At 42.2% G+C, this 21,697-nt stretch overlaps 5 protein-coding genes and 1 long non-coding RNA gene across 12 annotated transcripts in view; 1 reads left to right on the top strand and 5 right to left on the bottom strand.

Annotated features, from left to right (window-relative positions):
* Nucleotides 1–737: 737 nt before the first annotated feature.
* tmsb1 (thymosin beta 1) lies at nt 738–2,375 on the bottom strand. Its single transcript, XM_057043334.1, has 3 exons — nt 2,150–2,375; nt 1,460–1,582; nt 738–1,053 (listed from the first exon to the last, which is right to left on the bottom strand). Exons 2-3 carry the CDS (start codon nt 1,557–1,559, stop codon nt 1,010–1,012), a joined length of 144 nt encoding a protein of 47 aa, XP_056899314.1. The 5' UTR covers nt 1,560–1,582; nt 2,150–2,375; the 3' UTR covers nt 738–1,009.
* Nucleotides 2,376–2,555: 180 nt separating this feature from the next.
* On the bottom strand, nt 2,556–4,906 carry LOC130531352 (solute carrier family 25 member 53-like). The gene is made up of 2 exons (XM_057043330.1): nt 4,762–4,906; nt 2,556–4,249 (listed from the first exon to the last, which is right to left on the bottom strand). Exon 2 carries the CDS (start codon nt 4,240–4,242, stop codon nt 3,352–3,354), a length of 891 nt encoding a protein of 296 aa, XP_056899310.1. The 5' UTR covers nt 4,243–4,249; nt 4,762–4,906; the 3' UTR covers nt 2,556–3,351.
* A 281-nt stretch (nt 4,907–5,187) lies between these two features.
* Nucleotides 5,188–8,445, bottom strand: LOC130531353 (solute carrier family 25 member 53-like). The gene is made up of 2 exons (XM_057043331.1): nt 8,316–8,445; nt 5,188–7,803 (listed from the first exon to the last, which is right to left on the bottom strand). The coding sequence occupies exon 2, from the start codon at nt 7,794–7,796 to the stop codon at nt 6,909–6,911; it is 888 nt and encodes a 295-aa protein (XP_056899311.1). The 5' UTR covers nt 7,797–7,803; nt 8,316–8,445; the 3' UTR covers nt 5,188–6,908.
* Nucleotides 8,446–8,741: 296 nt separating this feature from the next.
* prps1b (phosphoribosyl pyrophosphate synthetase 1B) lies at nt 8,742–11,960 on the bottom strand. 2 transcript variants are annotated; one of them, XM_057043328.1, is made up of 7 exons: nt 11,661–11,960; nt 11,139–11,328; nt 10,618–10,716; nt 10,317–10,441; nt 10,027–10,200; nt 9,797–9,956; nt 8,742–9,705 (listed from the first exon to the last, which is right to left on the bottom strand). In XM_057043328.1, exons 1-7 carry the CDS (start codon nt 11,780–11,782, stop codon nt 9,613–9,615), a joined length of 963 nt encoding a protein of 320 aa, XP_056899308.1. In that variant the 5' UTR covers nt 11,783–11,960; the 3' UTR covers nt 8,742–9,612. The 2 variants fall into 2 exon arrangements, with proteins under 2 accessions (XP_056899308.1, XP_056899309.1); XM_057043329.1 differs by having other exon boundaries at nt 11,145–11,328.
* A 37-nt stretch (nt 11,961–11,997) lies between these two features.
* On the top strand, nt 11,998–13,087 carry LOC130531358 (uncharacterized). The gene is made up of 2 exons (XR_008952082.1): nt 11,998–12,190; nt 12,267–13,087. It is a non-coding gene; the product is annotated as an uncharacterized LOC130531358 (long non-coding RNA).
* Nucleotides 13,088–13,965: 878 nt separating this feature from the next.
* The window catches only part of frmpd3 (FERM and PDZ domain containing 3), a 54,540-nt gene continuing 46,808 nt past the window's right edge, over nt 13,966–21,697 (bottom strand). For 5 of the 6 annotated variants that reach the window (XM_057043311.1, XM_057043313.1, XM_057043314.1 and 2 more), the window contains 8 exons: nt 21,564–21,683; nt 20,944–21,080; nt 20,539–20,665; nt 20,166–20,255; nt 19,795–19,974; nt 19,351–19,486; nt 17,954–18,817; nt 13,966–17,552 (listed from right to left, as the gene is read on the bottom strand). In XM_057043311.1, the coding sequence (XP_056899291.1) occupies nt 14,752–17,552; nt 17,954–18,817; nt 19,351–19,486; nt 19,795–19,974; nt 20,166–20,255; nt 20,539–20,665; nt 20,944–21,080; nt 21,564–21,683 (4,455 nt within the window). In that variant the 3' untranslated portion in view covers nt 13,966–14,751. The remainder of the gene's footprint in view (nt 17,553–17,953; nt 18,818–19,350; nt 19,487–19,794; nt 19,975–20,165; nt 20,256–20,538; nt 20,666–20,943; nt 21,081–21,563; nt 21,684–21,697) is intronic. The other variant, XM_057043317.1, reaches the window with a different exon arrangement.

Raw genomic sequence — 21,697 nt, 5'->3', positions numbered from 1 at the left:
ATAATGTATAATGTACATAGTAATGTAAATAACATAAGAGTCTTTTTATTTTTTTATTTTAGTACTATACTGTACTGTACACCACGGGCTACCTCTGTAACACGTGAATGTCCCCGATGAGGGATCGATAAAGTTTATCTTATCTTAAATCAGAGGGATTTTATCAGTTTGAGCTAATGAGGGTGACCGGACATGTGGTACACACATGTGATCTTTTATATTAACACACTCTGTGCACTAGATACTGCTACCAACAATAATTATCTTAATCATCGCCTGTTGTATTTATATGCGCCTTCCTGGACAATAAACAGAAAGAGAAAGTCACAATGAAAAACACTGACAAATAAACAAGATGTAAACGGTGTTATGAGACAATGCATTTATAATCCCAGAGGGAAAGCGAAACAGATAGTTTGGAGAGAAGGTGAGGACCGACCTCTGACACCAAGGCTCAGAGCGGCTGAATGCCCTGTTCCCCGTGAGGGAGAGGAGGGCAGAGGGCAGCGCCAGATGGGTGGAGGGGGAAGGTTAGAGAGATGCGGCAGAGTGAGGTTAGGATGGCTTTGTAGGAGTCTGGATTAAATCTGTAAGAGTGGATGGATGTGGTGGGTGGAGGGAGCTTGAGTACTTTATCTAGATCAGAGTACAAATACCACCCCAGGAGAGAAAGAATGTAAATATGTTTGCTGTCTTGAAAGAGCCAGTTTGAAAAGACACATAAGAAAAAAGCAAACGGGCGTCAACACATCCATTTTTATTCAGTAAAAATATGTTTATCATGTCCTGAATGGCAAAAGCATTGTTTTGTATCTGCATAGAACAAACAAATGTAATCATTGTATTAAATGCTGGCTCTTATAGAGCCAGACCTTTCTCTGTGGCATAACCCAGATCAGCCATGAGGGACTGGAACACAGGCAGTGATGACGAGCGCCGTCTGGGGAGGAGGAAGAGGGAAGAGCAGGTGGCATCAGGACGGTGAGATGTTAGGCTTCACACACGGGTTTCAGCTCTGTTCGCTCTTCTCAGCTTTCTTCTCCTGTTCCAATTCTGCAGGTCACAAGAGAAACACAGAGACAGAAGAGTGATCCGATTGTGAAATATTTGCGGAGCTGTCCTCTTCTCCTTTTTGAGAAGTTGCTTCCTTCTACACACTTCATAGCACTCCTAATCTGATACGTGATCATTCCTGGATTAAAGGTGCGACATAAAATGCAGAAGGGGCGGCCTGTGCCTGTGTGAAACTTCCTTAAATGGCAGATCGGATCTTCTGTTGTGCGTCGGTAACATAAGAGAAATGAAAAGGGTGAAAGGTAGCTGGGCGTGTGCTGGCCAAGGCCTTTACAATAGCCAAAAAAAATGTCCTGTTACACAATAGTGGAGCTGGTGGTGTGGGACTAAGCATAGGGAGCAGATAAGGGGAAGGAAGATGCATGTTTATCAAGCACACACTCACCCTCCTTGGTCGGCACATGTTGTTTTACTAATGTGTCTGTCTTCTTTAGACTCCTCCTGTTGAATTTTTCAACCTCCTCTTTGACTGGGTTGTCACTCATTCTGGCAGAGTTCTGGTTGCGATCTGTGAAGGTGAGACAGAAAATGGAACTGAAGCAAATTCCAGACCACTGCTAGGTGCACCCATCCTCCTGGGCATGTTGATACACATTCTCCCCCCACCTCTGCTACCGGAGTTATGCAACCCACAAGAAACTACATGTTGGATCCTGTCTGTGGTGTCATGTTACACCGCATTTTCAGAACTGTTATGAGGAAGTTGTGGAGCAGGTCAAAATGTGCCTGTCTTTAACAAACCATGCATGAAGGCTGCGTTTTCTGTGCCGTTCCTGCTTTTTATTGCTTTTAAAATGTGACCCTGCCACACCTGTCGTGCACCCTGTCCTGCTCGCAGTTCAACCTAGAGCCTCTGTAGTAGATTTATGCCAGATTTATGACTATGGAATCTGTAGAGCACACGATACAGGTATGTGCGCAGTTAAAAGCCAAACTTTCCTCTTCTGCCTGCTTTTGTCACTTACATAAGTGTGAACATCTGTGAACAGTTGTAGCTTGCGTCTAATCAGGTTCATTTAATCAAAAGGCTATAGACAAAAGGCAAATCATGCAAAGAACAGATAGATTCGTTTACCTGGTGCAGGAGTGGGAAGAGGCAGTTTCGGTACCAGGCGCGTCAGTGTAATGTGTGCAAATCCAACAGTTTATATAGAGACCACACGCCCTCCTGCACGCCAACACGGACGCAGGCGCGCTGCCTCTCATTGGCTGCCGCAGCCCAGAGGTAAACTTTTGATTGGCTGACATCTGACTCACTACTGGCACCGTTAGAATACTTTTGTTTACCCCTTCTGCTTCAGCGGGTTAGCTTTAGGAAAATACCAACACCGCTCTGCAGCCGAGATAGTTTGATTGGGAGGATTTGTTTTCGCCTTTCCAGCACTGCCATCTGGTGGCGGCGTTGTAACAGGACACGGGATGACCACTCGCTGCAACTGAGATGAGGAAAAATGAAACAACTTTCAATCCCGAACTCATTTCTGGATTTTTTTTTATTACCGTTTATACAAATTATAACCATGTTTGAAATAACACACATTCAAGAGTACACACTGATTTGTTCAGATGGTTTGGTAACAGTATGATAACGGTAGCGTCAGAATCAGGCTGTAAATCACAATATAACTATTTCATTTTTGACAATATACAGCATATAACTTCAAGTTTTGTACATTCACACAACAGCCACCACTCCAACACGCGCTACACCTGCCCAGATGTTTTAAAAATTGAAGACTCAATAAATGAAAACACAAGTTTCTCAATATGAAGGAACACTGATGGTTTTGCCATACACTTAGTCAGCATGGATTTGAACCCAAACCTCAATATAAAATCCTCTACACTTTCACTTGATGACCTTTAAAAAAACAAACAAATTTGAGGTTATTATTGGAGAGGTCCGTTGACATAATTTCACAGTCATTTTAAATTACATGATCCTAGTTTTGACAAAGCTAGACACTAATGTTACAAGGCACCCATGTTTAGCACCACCAAAGGCTTATTGCACACAAACTGCTTTGGTACCTTAGATGGACAATGTTTCTTTGGCTACACATTTTTCTCTCATTTAAAGGTGGTGCCAGATATCATACAGTACATGCATCCTGGATGAGATGATATATCCATGAACAGGCAGTGAAAATTAATTCAAATAATTAGTTGATAAGCTTGGCAGTGTTTGACCTAAAATTGACTGAGAAAATAGCGAGGGTTTATTCCTGCATTTCACATATTTTGATAAATTAAGAAAGGGAGGATGGATGACGGACACTACAGAATACCCTTAGGCTTAGCTTGACGTCTCTTCTGCCAGTCATAGAGAGCTGTGGTGACTCCCCACGAAATGCACGATCTCAGGACCACCAGAGAGCCTCCTCGGTACAGCTGGAGCACGCTGCGCTGGCGGCCCTCCCACAGCACCCTCCAGCAAGCTCTCACCCCACTTCCCTCTCCTTCCAAGCGTTTCTGCATGTTTGCCACTAACGTAGATATCGGGTACACCAGGAAAGTACTTGGACAGGAGGCCAGGGTACCTGAGGTAAATGAAGCGACCACTGGATGAAGCCCCTGAGCTTGCACGGCATCGTAAATAGGTCCCTTCATTCCAAAGTAGAGTGCGCTCCCCAGAGTATTGCGGACCATCATGGGCACAAAGGCTCTGTAGTACCCTGAAGCCAGATTCTGATTGTTCAGCTCGAAAAGAATACGCCTCAGTGTAGGAAGCTTCATGTAATTTTGGCTGTTCTGCAACAAATTCTGAACACGCTCGATGGGGGTGAAAACCACGGCTTCCACCACACCTGTCGCTAGGCCAGCTAGAGCCGACATGGTGTGGCTGGGAAAGGCAGCTCTGGAAGACAGGGTCAGCTTTTGAAGGAAGGTCTCATGTAGACCGAAGAGCAAAGTGGAGTTCAGCGTGCGCTGAAGCAATGGTGGGACCACACCCCTGTAGAGCTTTGGTAGTCCCTCCATTTTGAGCTGTGCCACTGCCTGGCGGATGGTGCTGTTGTGAATTTGTTGACGGTTTATAGTTTTGTAAACAGGGAAAACAAGGAGCGTGGTCAGCGCGCCGGTAGTCCCCCCACGAAAGAAGCTGGTGAACTGGGACAGCAAGCCACCATCCAACTGGTTATCTTTCTTGCAATCAGGGATTTCTGCCATGGTTGTTCTGAAAAATTAAATCATAATGAAATGTCAAACCAGTCATCTTGTAGTTTTCTTTCTTAAAATAAATTAACAATATATTCTGAAGAATTATTCTGATCATTTTGAATGATTTAACTGATATGATATCATACTCACGACCATAGGTCATGGTATTACAATATTTATATTATTAATAATATATAATATTAAAAAATATGCCTTCGCGGACACCGTTCACTCTAAGTGCACCGCGTTTCCGGAGGAATCTACCGTGCTTGCAATCGTATTTACAAGTGCGATATAATGCACACAAAGACCCACATGGCGATGGGAAACAGAAAATAAGATATGCGAAATATAATGTCATGATATGTAGTAATATTCAATACTGATGGCTAGTTATCGTTAAGAAGGGTAGATGATGAAATACGCATAGGACGGGATGGTCGCACATAAAGGAAACCGAAAGAAAAAGAAAATAACTGTGACGCGTTTAAATACATTAAAGATAAATATAAGCGGAACATTTCTCACCAAATCAGCCAAAAAAGTTGAAACATAAAGCTTCCCGTGACCTTCGGTTGCTTCCGATGAGCTCCGTCGTCGCTCTGATAAGGTGACGTCTGAACCGCTAAACGCGACCCCATCCTCCCATTAGGTCCCGCCCCGTGCCCACTACGCGTCAAGATTCAAGATTCAAGATTCAAGATAACTTTATTGATCCCTTTAGGGGATCCCTTTAGGGGATCAATAAAGTTAAAATGTCCTGCTATTGCTCATGTTAGCTATCAATCAAAACCCCACTTTGGAACAAAATGAAATCGAAACAAACCATTACCTTTTGGAAAATGTTTTTTTTTTTTTTTTGGTTACATTTTTTTAAACATAAGAAAACAACCTTATGATGGTGTTAAGTGTTCATGTATCAATCAACATTCATAACAAAACAAAAACATCAGGTTTAAGATTCAGCTGATATTTATTTTGAATTACAATGCATCCTTGGAAAACTGGCACATCCGCCCAACTGAAAACCAGAAGAAACTGAGATATGGACATTAAAGATAGATCCTTCCTGGACACATAAAACAGGCCAAAAGCAAAAAGACAAAACAACGCAGGTGAATATATCTGATGGAAACTCCTGCCTGCAGAGACCCCAAATTAAAAACCCAACTTAGCTTCTATATGGAAAAAGCTTCCACACCTTCCTTCAAAACGAGAAAACCACCATGCAATGAGGATGCCTCAAAGCTGAAAGGATCAAAGATCTTTTCTACAGCCTGCTAAAACAAGTAAAAGCTCTTGTTGGGGCCTAATGGGCTACTCGTTAAGGTCACATAGACAATAATGACCATAGCATTTTAAACAATTGAGGCACTCTTTAAAGACATTCAATTCTTCAATCTGACTCACGATAAAAGGATGTAACAGCAAGATGAGCAACGTTTGTTTTTGTAATGGGGGGGGATTACATTGAAACAGCAGAGAGCAAAGCTCAGGGGCGACATTTCATTATATACTGAAATGTCTCCAGGACTGCTAAAAACAGAAACCCTACATCTAAAAAACACAACAGAATTCACAGTGAATAAACACTTATTTGACTAAGTTTAATAAATAGGTTGACCTAAATTATTTGCTTGTAATTGCTTTGGCGTCCCCATACTTAAAGGGACTCGACTGTGTGGAGTAAGTAACACATATGACGATTCTTCCATTCATTTCCCCTTGTCTAGGTTAGCGTGTCAGCTTCCTTCATGGTTTTATATGAGGAATTCCTTCTTGTCCGGTTTGGTGTAACAGCACAAAATAGTCGATACGGGTTTGTTACAAGGGAACGTGGCTGAAGAGGTATGACACAGACTCGCCGTTATGAGTTCGGCGGATGGCCTCTTATTACCGTTTATATAAATTATAACCATGTTTGAAATAACACACATTCAAGAGTACACACTGATTTGTTCAGATGGTTTGGTAACAGTATGATAACGGTAGCGTCAGAATCAGGCTGTAAATCACAATATAACTACTTCATTTTTGACAATATACAGCATATAACTTCAAGTTTTGTACATTCACACAACAGCCACCACTCCAACACGCGCTACACCTGCCCAGATGTTTTAAAAATTGAAGACTCAATAAATGAAAACACAAGTTTCTCAATATGAAGGAACACTGATGGTTTTGCCATACACTTAGTCAGCATGGATTTGAACCCAAACCTCAATATAAAATCCTCTACACTTTCACTTGATGACCTTTAAAAAAACAAACAAATTTGAGGTTATTATTGGAGAGGTCCGTTGACATAATTTCACAGTCATTTTAAATTACATGATCCTAGTTTTGACAAAGCTAGACACTAATGTTACAAGGCACCCATGTTTAGCACCACCAAAGGCTTATTGCACACAAACTGCTTTGGTACCTTAGATGGACAATGTTTCTTTGGCTACACATTTTTCTCTCATTTAAAGGTGGTGCCAGATATCATACAGTACATGCATCCTGGATGAGATGATATATCCACGAACAGGCAGTGAAAATTAATTCAAATAATTAGTTATATAAGCTTGGCAGTGTTTGACATAAAATTGACTGAGAAAATAGCGAGGGTTTATTCCTGCATTTCACATATTTTGATAAATTAAGAAAGGGAGGATGGATGACGGACACTACAGAATACCCTTAGGCTTAGCTTGACGTCTCTTCTGCCAGTCATAGATAGTTGTGGTGACTCCCCACGAAATGCATCTCAGGACCGTCAGAGAGCCTCCTCGGTACAGCTGGAGCACGCTGCGCTGGCGGCCCTCCCACAGCACCCTCCAGCAAGCTCTCACCCCGCTTCCCTCTCCTTCCAAGCGTTTCTGCATGTTTGCCACTAACGTAGATATCGGGTACACCAGGAAAGTACTTGGACAGGAGGCCAGGGTACCTGAGGTAAATGAAGCGACCACTGGATGAAGCCCCTGAGCTTGCACGGCATCGTAAATAGGTCCCCTCATTCCAAAGTAGAGTGCGCTCCCCAGAGTATTGCGGACCATCATGGGCACAAAGGCTCTGTAGTACCCTGAAGCCAGATTCTGATTGTTCAGCTCGAAAAGAATACGCCTCAGTGTAGGAAGCTTCATGTAATTTTGGCTGTTCTGCAACAAATTCTGAACACGCTCGATGGGGGTGAAAACCACGGCATCCACCACACCTGTCGCTAGGCCAGCTAGAGCCGACATGGTGTGGCTGGGAAAGGCAGCTCTGGAAGACAGGGTCAGCTTTTGAAGGAAGGTCTCATGTAGACCGAAGAGCAAAGTGGAGTTCAGCGTGCGCTGAAGCAATGGTGGGAGCACACCCCTGTAGAGCTTTGGTAGTCCCTCCATTTTGAGCTGTGCCACTGCCTGGCGGATGGTGCTGTTGTGAATTTGTTGACGGTTTATAGTTTTGTAAACAGGGAAAGCAAGGAGCGCGGTCAGCGCGCCGGTAGTCCCCCCACGAAAGAAGCTGGTGAACTGGGACAGCAAGCCACCATCCAACTGGTTATCTTTCTTGCAATCAGGGATTTCTGCCATGGTTGTTCTGAAAAATTAAATCATAAATAAATGTCAAACCAGTCATCTTGTAGTTTTCTTTCTTAAAATAAATTAACAATATATTCTGAAGAATTATTCTGATCATTTTGAATGATTTAACTGATATGATATCGTACTCACGACCATAGGTCATGGTATTACAATATTTATATTATTAATAATATATAATATTAAAAAATATGCTTGCGCGGACACCGTTCACTCTAAGTGCACCGCGTTTCCGGAGGAATCTACCGTGCTTGCAATCGTATTTACAAGTGCGATATAATGCACACAAAGACCCACATGGCGATGGGAAACAGAAAATAAGATATGCGAAATATAATGTCATGATATGTAGTAATATTCAATACTGATGGCTAGTTATCGTTAAGAAGGGTAGATGATGAAATACGCATAGGACGGGATGGTCGCACATAAAGGAAACCGAAAGAAAAAGAAAATAACTATGACGCGTTTAAATACATTAAAGATAAATATAAGCGGAACATTTCTCACCAAATCAGCCAAAAAAGTTGAAACATAAAGCTTCCCGTGACCTTCGGTTGCTTCCGATGAGCTCCGTCGTCGCTCTGATAAGGTGACGTCTGAACCGCTAAACGCGACCCCATCCTCCCATTAGGTCCCGCCCCGTGCCCACTACGCGTCAAGATTCAAGATTCAAGATTCAAGATAACTTTATTGATCCCTTTAGGGGATCCCTTTAGGGGATCAATAAAGTTAAAATGTCCTGCTATTGCTCATGTTAGCTATCAATCAAAACCCCACTTTGGAACAAAATGAAATCGAAACAAACCATTACCTTTTGGAAAATGTTTTTTTTTTTTTTTTGGTTACATTTTTTTAAATATAAGAAAACAACCTTATGATGGTGTTAAGTGTTCATGTATCAATCAACATTCATAACAAAACAAAAACATCAGGTTTAAGATTCAGCTGATATTTATTTTGAATTACAATGCATCCTTGGAAAACTGGTACATCCGCCCAACTGAAAACCAGAAGAAACTGAGATATGGACATTAAAGATAGATCCTTCCTGGACACATAAAACAGGCCAAAAGCAAAAAGACAAAACAACGCAGGTGAATATATCTGATGGAAACTCCTGCCTGCAGAGACCCCTAATTAAAAACCCAACTTAGCTTCTATATGGAAAAAGCTTCCACACCTTCCTTCAAAACGAGAAAACCACCATGCAATGAGGATGCCTCAAAGCTGAAAGGATCAAAGATCTTTTCTACAGCCTGCTAAAACAAGTAAAAGCTCTTGTTGGGGCCTAATGGGCTACTCGTTAAGGTCACATAGACAATAATGACCATAGCATTTTAAACAATTGAGGCACTCTTTAAAGACATTCAATTCTTCAATCTGACTCACGATAAAAGGATGTAACAGCAAGATGAGCAACGTTTGTTTTTGTAATGGGGGGGGGATTACATTGAAACAGCAGAGAGCAAAGCTCAGGGGCGACATTTCATTGTATACTGAAATGTCTCCAGGACTGCTAAAAACAGAAACCCTACATCTAAAAAACACAACAGAATTCACAGTGAATAAACACTTATTTGACTAAGTTTAATAAATAGGTTGACCTAAATTATTTGCTTGTAATTGCTTTGGCGTCCCCATACTTAAAGGGACTCGACTGTGTGGAGTAAGTAACACATATGACGATTCTTCCATTCATTTCCCCTTGTCTAGGTTAGCGTGTCAGCTTCCTTCATGGTTTTATATGAGGAATTCCTTCTTGTCCGGTTTGGTGTAACAGCACAAAATAGTCGATACGGGTTTGTTACAAGGGAACGTGGCTGAAGAGGTATGACACAGACTCGCCGTTATGAGTTCGGCGGATGGCCTCTGCAAGAATCATGGAGATGTCTATAACCTGGACCAAGAAGAGAGAAAAAGTGTTTGATAATAGGCAAATGCAACCATGGCAGATTTTGCACCAAGGTGCTGAAACACCAGAAACGTACCTGTATTTTGGGACAGTGGTTCATCTTCTCCTCCTGTGGAATTGTATTGGTGACCACCACAGCTTCAAAGCAGGCATTGTTGATGCGTGAAATGGCTGGCCCAGAGAAGATGCCGTGGGTCAGGATAGCGTACACCTTTGTTGCGCCGGCCGAAATGAGTCTAAACGCAGAGAAAATGTCAAAGATGTTGCAAATCTTCGAATGTCCGCACAACTCTGGACACGGCTTACTTGTCAGCGGCGTGACAGATAGTCCCACATGTGTCAGCCATGTCATCGACAAGAATGGCAACCCGATCTTTCACGTCTCCTACAAGAACCATGCGGTCCACCTCGTTCGCCTTTTTCCTCTCCTTGTGAATGAGAGCAAAGTCCACATTCAACCTGTCTGCTATGGAGGTGACCCTGCAAGGCAAAAGGTCACCAGTTAGAGCCAGCCTGCTGCGACAGAGATGCGTCGAACCGCATCCAGAGGAAACAACATAACAGCACAGGACCACAGGGAAATGGCCCCAGAATACCTCTTGGCTCCCCCTGCATCAGGTGAAACAATAGTGCACGTTTTCCAGTCGGGGATATTCTCCTTAATCCATTTCAGCACCGCTGGCTCTGCATACAAGTTATCAACAGGGATATCGAAGAATCCCTGGGAAAAGACATTAAGAAGTTATAAACAAGTATGTGCGTGCTACCAAAACCAGGCACAGATACGTTAAATCCCATCCCTCATCACCCGATTCCGGTGGTGCAACGACAAATGTTTCAGCCAACAAACTAGAAAGCAACAACCGAGCATCTTCGTGTAGGTTTTGTGCTGCTCACCTGGATCTGTGAGGCGTGCAGGTCCATCGTAATGATATGGTCGGCACCTGACACCGACAACATGTTGGCCACCAACTTGGCAGAAATAGGAGCACGGCTCTGCATGGGAAACAGATCTCTTCAGTCACATGAAATAAGCGGGTGCGTGAGCATGGCCAAGTGCTAAAAATAAATGCTAAGCCATTTAGTAAAATCACAACAGTATGATATCATAATGTTACAGGCTCTGGGGTTTGATCATTTCCTTTTTCATGGCTTCCTTAAAAGCAAGATGGATGCCACCAAAGAAAAAAGGAAACTGTAAGTGGTCATGGCAAAACACTTTCACTCCAACCAACTATGGTTAAAGTAAAAAAAACCCAAAACATACCCAAAAAGAAACCCTTAACCAGGGATTAAGTAATTGCAGTTAACCTGGCAAATGAAATGAAAGCAAAAGTAAGAGTGTCCTTACACTACCATGGTGTAAACTAAAATGACGGATGGTAGCATGACAGAAGTTATTAGACAATTGTGCTCACCCCCACCTTGTCCTTCTTGTCTTGGCGCGCATATGGAAAGCAGGGGATGACAGCCGTGACCCTGGAGGCTGAGGCGATCTTGCAGGCATTGATCATGATCAGCAGCTCCATCAGATTGTCATTGATCTCCCCACAGCCACTCTGCACGATGTAGACATCTTCTCCTCGCACACTCTCGCCTATCTCCACGCTGCCAGGACAGAGAGGTGACATGACAAGCTGCCCCCGTCTTTACACATCGGGGCAGACACACGGGAGGGGATTCTGAATTCTGTTTATTTGAGCCATATCTTTGGGGATCTAATCTTGGGGGATCCGCAACATAAGTCCGATGACTCACGTAACTGTAATGCAAATTTTATCAGGGCATACAACTCCCGAGTAACACCGCGTGACAATGTCTGAAAGACAACGCATTCCTCATTCTTCCGATTAATATCGCCTACGGGTAAAGAATATGAGCATAAGGCAATTTGACTCACGTCCACGGGTGTTAAACTAAGGCACTTGTGGAACACTCACCATGTTTCTTGGTTGCTAAATTTCTTCGTAACAACCTTCGCCAGCTCCAGACCCAAACGATCGGCTATTTTCTGAGATAAGTCCGCGTGCGAGCTGCCGCTGAATATTTTGATGTTGGGCATTTTGTTGCCGTCCAGGGCGCCGTCCCGTCAAAAGGAGCTGAGACCCCCCAAAACCAGTGCCAGCTTCTCTAGAGCAGTTTTAAAGCTTCTCTCGCCGAGCTAATGTGGGCGCCCTGCCTTTCCACCATTATGGTCCACACATGACGCTTGCCGCTCTACCTCGCGGGGAAGCGCGCACGCATCTCACTGACGCTCCGTTGCTCTGTCGTCATTTCCGGAAGAGGCGTCCTATCCAAGTTGTCTTCAGAATCTACGGAGACGGGCAAACACATTTGTCAGTGCACAGTAAATGGTTGTCACAGTACATGAATATATTTACGCAGCCGTGATTTGATGTATTGCGCGTGTTGTGAGGGAGTAAAATAGGCCAGAAAACGGTCGGAACTCATAGAGGAGTGTTTTCATCTGGTAGGGAAGTTTCATTACTCTGTTGATGAAAGCACCCCATCAGTGTTTCACACCACTGACTGTTTTTCTCATGCAGATGGATTCATTGGTAACAAAGAATTTGCAATCGAGTATATTCCGAATAACTCAGGCATTTCACAATCGAGAGAGAAGAACACTGAAAAGTTAACAGAATCGAGGTACGAAGGATGCAGCAAAGAGGTGGAGACAATCCAGAAAGCTGAGAAGACTGATTGTTTAGCGTCTTACCTCCTCACAGTACAAAAACTAGGGCTGCTGCTTCTGTTCCTCACCTGGATCACCTATGGAATGACATGTTGCTGATGCTGGTGATGTACTGTAATGGCGTTTTGGGGCATCAATAGCAATAAGTAATAATATATTATCTGTGTTTACATGTAAATAAATGCTGTTAAATAAGAGAGTAACCAAGTAAATACCAAATACATTTCATACCTTGCTGGTACAAGTCATTGATATTTGCACTGATACATACACACATAAAATTCTGACTGAATTAAAGCTCTCTATTCGACACCAGTGTGACAGGCTCACTACAAGCAACAGCATTTCCAGGTTGTCTGAAAGAGTTTATAGAGTATACTTTATTGCTCTTGAAACATGAGTTATCGTTGCACACAGACAGAGGACCACAGAGAGGACAAGGTCATTGCCAGTAGATAAAACACAAAAATGACTCAGCACCAAAAAACAAGGATTGGACTAACTGTCACACTCTTCATGGGAATGAACACACAGACAATATTTTTCAACTCAATGATAATCACAGAAAATGTTTTACACGTTCAAATGCTGCGATGAAAACACACTGCTTTGAATATAAAAATAAACATGTACCATGCTTTATACTCATAATCATTAAAATATATATTTTACTATTAGTCTTTATCTTACATTACCACTATAAATAATTACAGACATATTTGATTGTTTCCATTTTATAAAATAGTCTGGTCTTAATGTTGCAATTCATGTTTAAAAGTGTTTCTCCCAAACATGTTACCTTTCTATTTACACTTTTAAGTATGGTAACCACCTACATTAACATACATACTGTATATGTAACAAAACAGTGCCACCGTGGACTTCTATTTTCATTTTAACCAATTTACCTCTTCAGACCTGGAAAATTAACTATACCAACAGTTCATTAACACTAATGGATAAAGTATTTTTTAAAAATGTCTGTCCCTGAAAGCCTATGCAAAACCATTTGATACAGGTTGATGTTTCTTTAAAGCAGTTTAAAGCAGATTATAACGTGGGTTTAAGTCCAAGAATAACAACATGATGTGACGCAAAGAAGATTTCAGACAGGGAACAGAAATGTTAGTTTTATTAAAATACATATAAAACTACTTTATGTGTTCGAGATATATATATATATATATATATATATATATATATATATATATATATATATATATATTATATATATATATATATATATATATATATATATATATATATAATTTCACCACGTGGAACAGCACACAGAAAGCAAAATTATATCGGAAAATCTGAACACAATTTCGAATTTCTTTTGACGTGGCTCATCGGGTTTGTTGAAGCGTATTATGTGAAGTTAGTTTCATGGGGATTTCAGGGGCAGTGTGAACAAAAAAAAAAAGGAAATTAAAAGCTAAATTACAACATTGTGCAAAATTTTACTGACAAGCTGTACCTGTAAGTCGATGGCTATATTATTGTCACTAGATGTAGGTGAGCCATTAATCAGTGAAACACACTGTGCATTATTAGGTACACTGTGGGTGTTTATTTCTTACAGCTGGGTGAGGTCACAGCGCTCACTATACTGTATTGTGGATGATGACTTGGGTCTCTGCTACATTGTCTGCCCTGAACACGCATGTTTCACGTCTGCACTGTTACAGTGAGAGAATGGGCCTCTGTCAGTCAACATAGCATCAGTGGTTTTTCCATTTTCCAGCAGTGTCTCTAAATTTCAGCTCAACACAACCAACAGCAATCTCCATTTGGCTTCACAACAGAGAAATCAAACAGACACACTTCACCATTTAACCAACCAACTCATTGGACTACATAATTTACAGAAGTCGGTCGCTACTTAACAAGATCTCTGCAATGTTTTAGTCCATAGCATACATTTATTTCTGATATTATATTCTTTATATATCTCTTAAAGCAATACATTTCAAATATATTCACTTTTTTCTTCACAAAACTCCATAGTATTTGCTAAGTAGACACGATTCCAATATACAGTACATATAAAATATATTATATTGAGTTATGTATATTATGAGTGTTGATATGAGGTGATTAGCCCTGTGTTCACCAGTCTCCTATAGGGTTCCATCTCTATTGTGCATCAGTTTGATATATCTTTATTTTTCAATACAAGATCCGTGAGGATACCTCAGGGCCTGTAAACATGGGATGGAACAGCTGCATTGCAAATTATTTACTGGACATGACTAATTGCATGACTGGTAAAAAAGAAGGTAAACAATAAATAAAACATTTGGGTAGAGAAGCAACCCACTGTTCCTTTACTCCTACTGGGCAGGTAGAGTTTTAATGGGTCGTGTGAGTGAGCTCATGTTATTGGTGCTGGAGGAAACCTCTTGGGGGCTAACTGTTTTTGTTGGCAAGCTGCTCGAGTGTCCCATTGATTCTTCTGCTGCACGCAAAAGCAAAGTGTAATTGATCGCAACCTCTTCAACTTTTCTCAAGAGCTGCAGCCTTTGGGATTCTGTCCGAACCCCTCGGATCAGTTTGATGAAGGTTTGAGTTAGTTCGCACAGTACTTGAAAGCTGGCAGTGACGACAGCAAGCATGCGTGTTGGACTCTTTTCAACACTTGCCACTCGTCGGCAAGATGCTCTGAATTCTTTAAAGCGCACTGCCAACTCCTGCTTGTATTCAGTAATCTGGTGCGGCTGAAGACGAGCTTCACCTTCAGCTTGGGGGCTGTTGGCACACTGACGCAGGATAGCCAACAACTCATTTGCATCAAGTTGGGCATTGAGGAAACCATCAGGTAGGCTAAAACATTTTCCTTGGAGAGCCTGAACGCGTGCAAGACTCCCCTCCAATGTACCACAGGCTCTTAGGTCAATTTCCTGTGTTTGGTGCTCCTCCTCATCCACTTCCTCTTCTTCCCCACTGCAGTCTTCGGCATTAAGGACCTGCAGTGTTTTGCTTACTACAGGAAAGCTATTTGAATCCAGCTCCATGCCTGGAAGGACCTGAAGAGGTATGGAGTAAGACAGCTCATCCTTCTCACTGCTTTCATCTGCTGCCTCACACTTCCTGTAGCAAAAACAGAATGAGCAGCATTTATCTTTGTCATCACTGTCTTCACTGGGCAGGGTCAGCAGCACTTCTCCAGTCTCATCTTTGTTGTCATGTACTTGTTCTTCTCCCTGAATAAAAAACACTCCTTTTTTCAAACTTTTACTCTCAGCGTGATGAGTGTGTATTGGTTCAATGGGGGTGGGGAGTCTCAGTCCTGTGGCTCTCACTCTCTCCATCTCTTTCTCTAAGCTTTTGGCTTTTGGCTTTACCTCAGCGTAGACTGGGGTGCCACTGCTGTTGTCCAGCTCTCCAATGCTATAACGTCTCTGGAGTTTCTTGTAATGTGGATCTCCGATGCAATCTATTTGAGAAGTACAGGTAGGTATGCAAGTAGCGTGCTCTCCCTTTTGCTCTCTCGACTCAAGGCTAGTAGAACGTATTCGGGTGGTCTTGATCTCCAAGGTCTGAGGTCTCTTTACTGGACCTTGGGGGTGAGGTACTTTAGAGACTGCTGGGGGGGTCTTTGAAATAGTCCTCTCTCTTCCTCTGTGTTGGGTTTCTGTTGCAGAGCCAACTGGCGTGTCAGGTAAGCGCATGCCCCTACACATTCTTTTGCAGTCACAGCTTCGTCGCTGCTCCCTGGAAATACCAGGTGCCTTTAGGACAGGGCTTGTGCGGAGCTGACAGGAACAAGGAGTGCCAGAGGGTACAGGAGAAGACCCCTGTGGCAGAAAATCTCCTTGAGATGACTTCGGTTTTAGTAGCTCCTCTAAGAATTCTAGCTCATACTGACGGACCTTCTGCAACTGAGCCCTTCGCTCATCTGTTTCTCTTTGCTTTCTTGCTGGAAATGTAGCGGAAAGAAGGTTTCTGAAGCTCAAGAAAGGGGCACTGCGTTGTGACTTTCCTTTAACATTGCCTTGCTTCTTAGAGTCTTTGGCTGGGAGAGTGGAGACCTTATCAACAGAGAGGCTAGGTGCTGTCAGATCATCTAAAATTGGTAGAGATTTGATGGAGCATTTATGGGGTTCAGGAATGGATTTTCCATGCACACTCTCAGACTTGCTGTCAGTTACTTCCTTTCTTTCTGTTTTAACAGGCAGGCGAGGGGAATACTTTGTCTGCATTTGAGGGCTGGGTTTTGTCAAACTATTATCTGCTCCTGCTCTTACTGTACTTTCTTTGCTGGCTGCCAGTTGGAGGCCTTTGGCCTGAAGACGCTCATCATCTGTGGGAGAGGAGGACTGAAACATAACTATCTTCTGAACCTGTGGGTCTTTTACTTTTAGCTGAATCCCAGGTTCTTTTTGCACTGGACATGTACAGAAAAGGTCATCGAATGGCATTATTTCTGAAGAACTGGAAGGCTTTGTGGTCTCATTTGAGGCAGTCTTGGTATCTTGGCACATGTTACTGGTAGAATTTTTCATAGAGGCAGGTTTATCCACAGGCAGGAGGTTAGGTAAGGCTTTGTTAGCATCGGTATTAATATCTCCTTTTGTTTTTCCCTTTATGCCGTCAGAAAGATTTGGTTTCTCTCCAGTAGAATTGGATAGCCTCTCATCCTTATTGTCCTGGATTGCCAGTGAAGCATCAGGAGCTTTTTCTTCGTGTGAATTTGACACAGTATCCGGGGTATTTACTTTGGTGGACTCGGATCTTATTTTCACCGATGCTGCCTGTTCAGTACAAACAGCATCTTGTTTTCCTGCTTGCTCAGTCACAACACTGAGCTCTGCAGAGTCTTGAGTGGGACTAACTTTAAACGGGACAGTTTTGCTAAGAATCACTTGCTTCGGTGGACAGCCAGCGCGGATTTGACCCACCGAGAAAGCTCCAGTGCCTATAGTCTTGGTAGTGCAGCCAGGAATTGCCAGGGGGAAGTCGCGGCGACACAGGATGCGTTCCTTGTTAATATGGTGAGCCAGAAAGTAGGCCTGGTTTTGGTTCTGCTTCATTGCTGAAACCATCTCAGAAACATCTGTCAGTTCAGATGAGTTGGTCTCATGGCCTGAATCCAGTGATGACTCAGGTGTTATGGCTGCTAATACAATTAGCCCTATGGAAGAGAACACAACACAGTGTTATGATGATCATCTAACATATGTAAATGAACATATTAAAACCTTAATCTAATTACCAAATATGCAATTATCAAACCATTTGGGTGGATTTGTTGTTTCATAACAAGCAATTAACTTTCTTTAAATTGATATCTCACAAACAATAAGATATTCAGATTACATGTGACCCTGACAAAAACAATGTATACAATACAATGATAAAGGAAATGTATTTTTTTTAACAACTTCACAAACAATTACTACAGTGTTGTGCTGTGCACTTGTGTAAAGTAAATACTGTATATAGTATATGATATAAAATGTAATGAGCTCATTATTGTTGTTGAGTCTGTTTGTAGGAATCTATGTGGAGAGTGTTATGACTGAGGCTGTTGACCTGCAGTCTGTGTTGATTGTTGAGGGTGATGAGGGAAATCTTCAGAGGCTGCCAATGCCTCAAGTGCCTGCAAGGTGGACACCAGAGCGTCATCAAGTTCCTGTGCATGATCTCGGACCGTTCTCGTAGATACATTATCAATCAGTGTGACAGGAACATCCTCTTTGGCTTGGACAAGTTTTCCAGAAGCGACCGCTTGGCATGTATTTGTTCGAGCCTTTCTCCCTCTTTTGCTGTCATCTTCATCTGAGCTATTATCTCTGAAGCCAGGTGGCGGTGCAGCAATAGCAGGAGGCGGTGGTTGTAGTTTCTCTACTCCAATTTCTACTTCATCTTCTTCGTTGCCCGGTGGTGGTAGAGCCGTGAGGTCAACAGCGCCTCCCTCTCGAGAGGCACAAGAACCAGAACAACGTTTTCCGTTCACTGCCCCTGAAAGATTGTCTGTTTTATGTCTGGCCTTACAGGAGTCACAATAAAACCTCGTGTTTTTCTGGGATTGACTAACTGTTTGTGCTCGAATTCTGTACACTTCATTTTCATTGGCAGAGCTCTCTACAACCACGGGTATTTCTGTTGTATTCTGCTGGGTGGTATCAGACTTGGTGCGCAGTCTCCGAGGGGACTGCTGAGAAATAAAGTTCTCATTGATGTCTAGTTCAGCTTCTGCATGGGTTGGTAAATCTTGAAATTGTTTCTCTCGAAGGTGGACATGACAGAGGCCTAGATGTTGAGGCTCTGGGGGAACTACGGCTCGTGCAGATACCAATTCCCTATGTGAACTTTCCCTTTCATCCCCTCGCCGCCCTCCACTTGGTAATCCAGCTGCCCCAGAACGTGGGTGGACGTGGTAGGAGCTTCTGTAATCTGAGGAAAGAATTGTCAGAGTAGTGGAGAGTTTGAGGCATTCAGAAGAAGAGGGGATAGAAAAAAATCCTTAAAGGAAAGCCGAGGCAATCATGGAACTGTTTATTTTAAAGATGGAGGTTCAAAGTGTAAGTTGAGTTCTGGTGGAATGTGATGGTATGACGATCCTTCCTTTATGCCGGACAAGTTGAGACAGCAGATGGCAGGCACTGTTTCTAACCGAAGAGCAGCGGCAAAAAAACACGACTGCAGAATTCCTTAACACTTAAAGAAAGATGGAGCATTTCATTCCAATGACTGAACATTGAGATGAGGGACAGTGGACAGAGCCAATGGAATGGTTGATCCAGGATAACTTGGGCAAGACGTTTCAGCCAAGAAGCAGATCAATGTTCCTGTTTACTGAATGTAAAATAAAAAGTGTCCAAAATGTCAAACATGCAGTGTCTAGTATTCTTCAATATGTCTCATGTTTTAAAATGAATGCATGTTAGTTTATATCATATAAGTGCTTTACAAATGAAGACTTTTACCTGCTTTTGTCAGCTGGGACTGACCAGGAGCACGGAAATAAATGTTTCGTTTCGGATCTACAAACAGCTTGTAGTAGCCAGAGATGAGGCAGGCAAAATTACTGGCATCTGGCCATTCCATAAGTAGAACAAGAGGCTGTAGAGGGTGGGACAGGAACACATATAAAGACTGGAAATGAGGCTTGTCTGCTCTATTTTAAAAACACTCTGATAAAATCAAATGCTGGCATAACAGGAAAAACAAAGTTTAACTCAACATGGCAGCACTTTCTTCTATAAGATAGATAACTAACTTGAAACACCTCTGAATGGATTTGTATTTAATAAATTAATCATTTTTTCAGTGTCTGCTAATTTTATCTGATACATATTACAAAAACAGTAAACAAACGTGATGTGTTCTGCATTGATTAGATGATTTGTATTGTTTGGTGCCTGTATTACCTTGGCTTCATGAATTGTTAGCTCTACACGAGCCACCCCTTGGCTTTCTCTGTACAGCTGGATCTTGGCAACTCTGCTGAACTCGGCCAGAACTGTGGTGAGGTTGTTCTTGAGGTCAATCACATGACTAATGCCATGCCGAGGACCGACCAACAGAGTTGTAGCCGACTGTTTCTCATCCTGTTAGGGAATATAGGAAGATAGTTAGGAAGATACCTAGATTGCATTTTTGTTGAGACAAAAAAGTTTGAAGTCTCTGACTAAAAAAATCTCTTTTGCAGTTTTACACTTGAGAGAAATAGCAATTATTATATTATTTAACTCATTTTAGAAGATGCTGTAAATCCTCTGTATCTAAAAATGTACATTACCAGTCCAACTGTTTGGAAAAGTATTCCACCAAAGGGTGGGAGGTCATTAAGGACACGCATGTATTGCAGTTTTCCTTGGAGAGGAGGGACCTGTAAAAACAGAAAAACGAAATGAGTTCAACACTACCAATCTTAACCTCACGATGGCGGTATTGTGCCACCTACGTTGACCATAAAGGATTCGTCATAAACAGTGACAGAATTGCCCTTGTCTCGCAGCCAATACTATTAATTATAGTTGTATTAACATATACAATTAATAAATTGTAAAATACAAGGACACATCACAGAAGCCTTTGCTTTATTGAAATATCTGTATGTGCACATTAACAAAGCCAAAGTTTGTGACATTGAGAAGTGTTCCATTTGACACCTTGTTGCCTGATGGTGGCGGATGCTGGTAAGTCTTCAGCAACTGGGATAGAGTCTTACACACATTCTTCTCTTTGACTGTTGGGAGCAGCGTGAGAGGGAGGAAAGGCTCAAGCCCCCATTCCTTTCTGTAGTGGAGAGCAGAAAATAAATAATTGCTAGAGTCGTCAATCAGTGTCATGGGATCATGTTGCAGAATGAGAACCTACAGTGTGGCACCTGTACACAGTAAATTAAATTACATTCTAGACAGAGATTAGGAAATTAAATAGAAATGAACAAATTCTTCCATAAGATGTTGCAGAAAAATGTTGATAAAGCTCTTTTATTTTTTTTAAAAAAGGATCCATTTCTGACGTGATAACTCATAATTGAACTGCAAGGCCAAATCAACTTGCAGGCTTACTCGACATGCTTGAGGGAGATCTTCTGATTGGGCCGCGCTGAGGACACAGTGATGTAAATGTGGAGAGCAGCCAGTCGTAACATGATGTCAGATTTCCAGTCCATCGAAAAGCGCTCCTTGATTACATCGTTGCGGCTCTGTTAAGGGGCGAAAATGTTGAAGAATTGCATTTTATTGATGATGAGATGAGACACTTTCTTCTTTAGACATCTTTAATGCCGCAGAGGTGTTCTACTTTTGTATGCCACCATGACGCTCATTAAGTTGGTATTGCTGTGCCATATACAACAATAATGTCCTTTATATCAGTCAAAAATAACCAAAATGAATGCAATCATTGACGCCGTCCCCAAGCAAACCAGAAGTGTTAACTAACAAATATCTAGCATTTGTCAGCAACAGAAGTGCAACAGACACGTTATCTAAGGATAATATGTCTAAGGTGAAGTGCAAATCTTCATCGCCATCAACAGATTATAATTGTACAACAATGAGGGTGAACCAAAACAAGCATGGACACAAAAACAAAATAGTTTGTAGTTTGAACACTGAAATAATTTGTAATAATGTGTAAAGAGGAGATAAAGGTACATAAATCCCCCATGAATCCAGCACTCTACCTGTATATAGAGATACTCAAAAGCAGCCGGGTCCCTCCTCAGCAGGTCTGCAGGGTCCTTGGGAGAGAAGCAGACACGGAACAGACACTTCATCCCTTGGAAGTATGTTCTGTGCACCACCTGAGTGAACACAG

This window comes from Takifugu flavidus, chromosome 9 (genome assembly GCF_003711565.1).
Source record: "Takifugu flavidus isolate HTHZ2018 chromosome 9, ASM371156v2, whole genome shotgun sequence".
In the NCBI taxonomy this organism is placed as follows: Eukaryota; Metazoa; Chordata; class Actinopteri; order Tetraodontiformes; family Tetraodontidae; genus Takifugu; species Takifugu flavidus.
Note: the sequence above shows the minus strand (reverse complement) of the source record. Positions and strands in the feature narration are given on the sequence as shown.

Bases quoted from the DNA above. Each gene is read 5' to 3' on its own strand.
- tmsb1 (XM_057043334.1), bottom strand. From the start codon at position 1,559: ATGAGTGACAACCCAGTCAAAGAGGAGGTTGAAAAATTCAACAGGAGG. The intron at 1,054-1,459 runs GTGAGTGTGTGC...TGTGACCTGCAG, and splicing joins ACATGTGCCGACCAAGGAGG to AATTGGAACAGGAGAAGAAA.
- LOC130531352 (XM_057043330.1), bottom strand. From the start codon at position 4,242: ATGGCAGAAATCCCTGATTGCAAGAAAGATAACCAGTTGGATGGTGGC.
- LOC130531353 (XM_057043331.1), bottom strand. From the start codon at position 7,796: ATGGCAGAAATCCCTGATTGCAAGAAAGATAACCAGTTGGATGGTGGC.
- prps1b (XM_057043328.1), bottom strand. From the start codon at position 11,782: ATGCCCAACATCAAAATATTCAGCGGCAGCTCGCACGCGGACTTATCT. The intron at 10,717-11,138 runs GTGAGCACAATT...TTTCCCATGCAG, and splicing joins ACAAGAAGGACAAGGTGGGG to AGCCGTGCTCCTATTTCTGC. The intron at 9,706-9,796 runs GTACGTTTCTGG...TTCTTGGTCCAG, and splicing joins ACCACTGTCCCAAAATACAG to GTTATAGACATCTCCATGAT.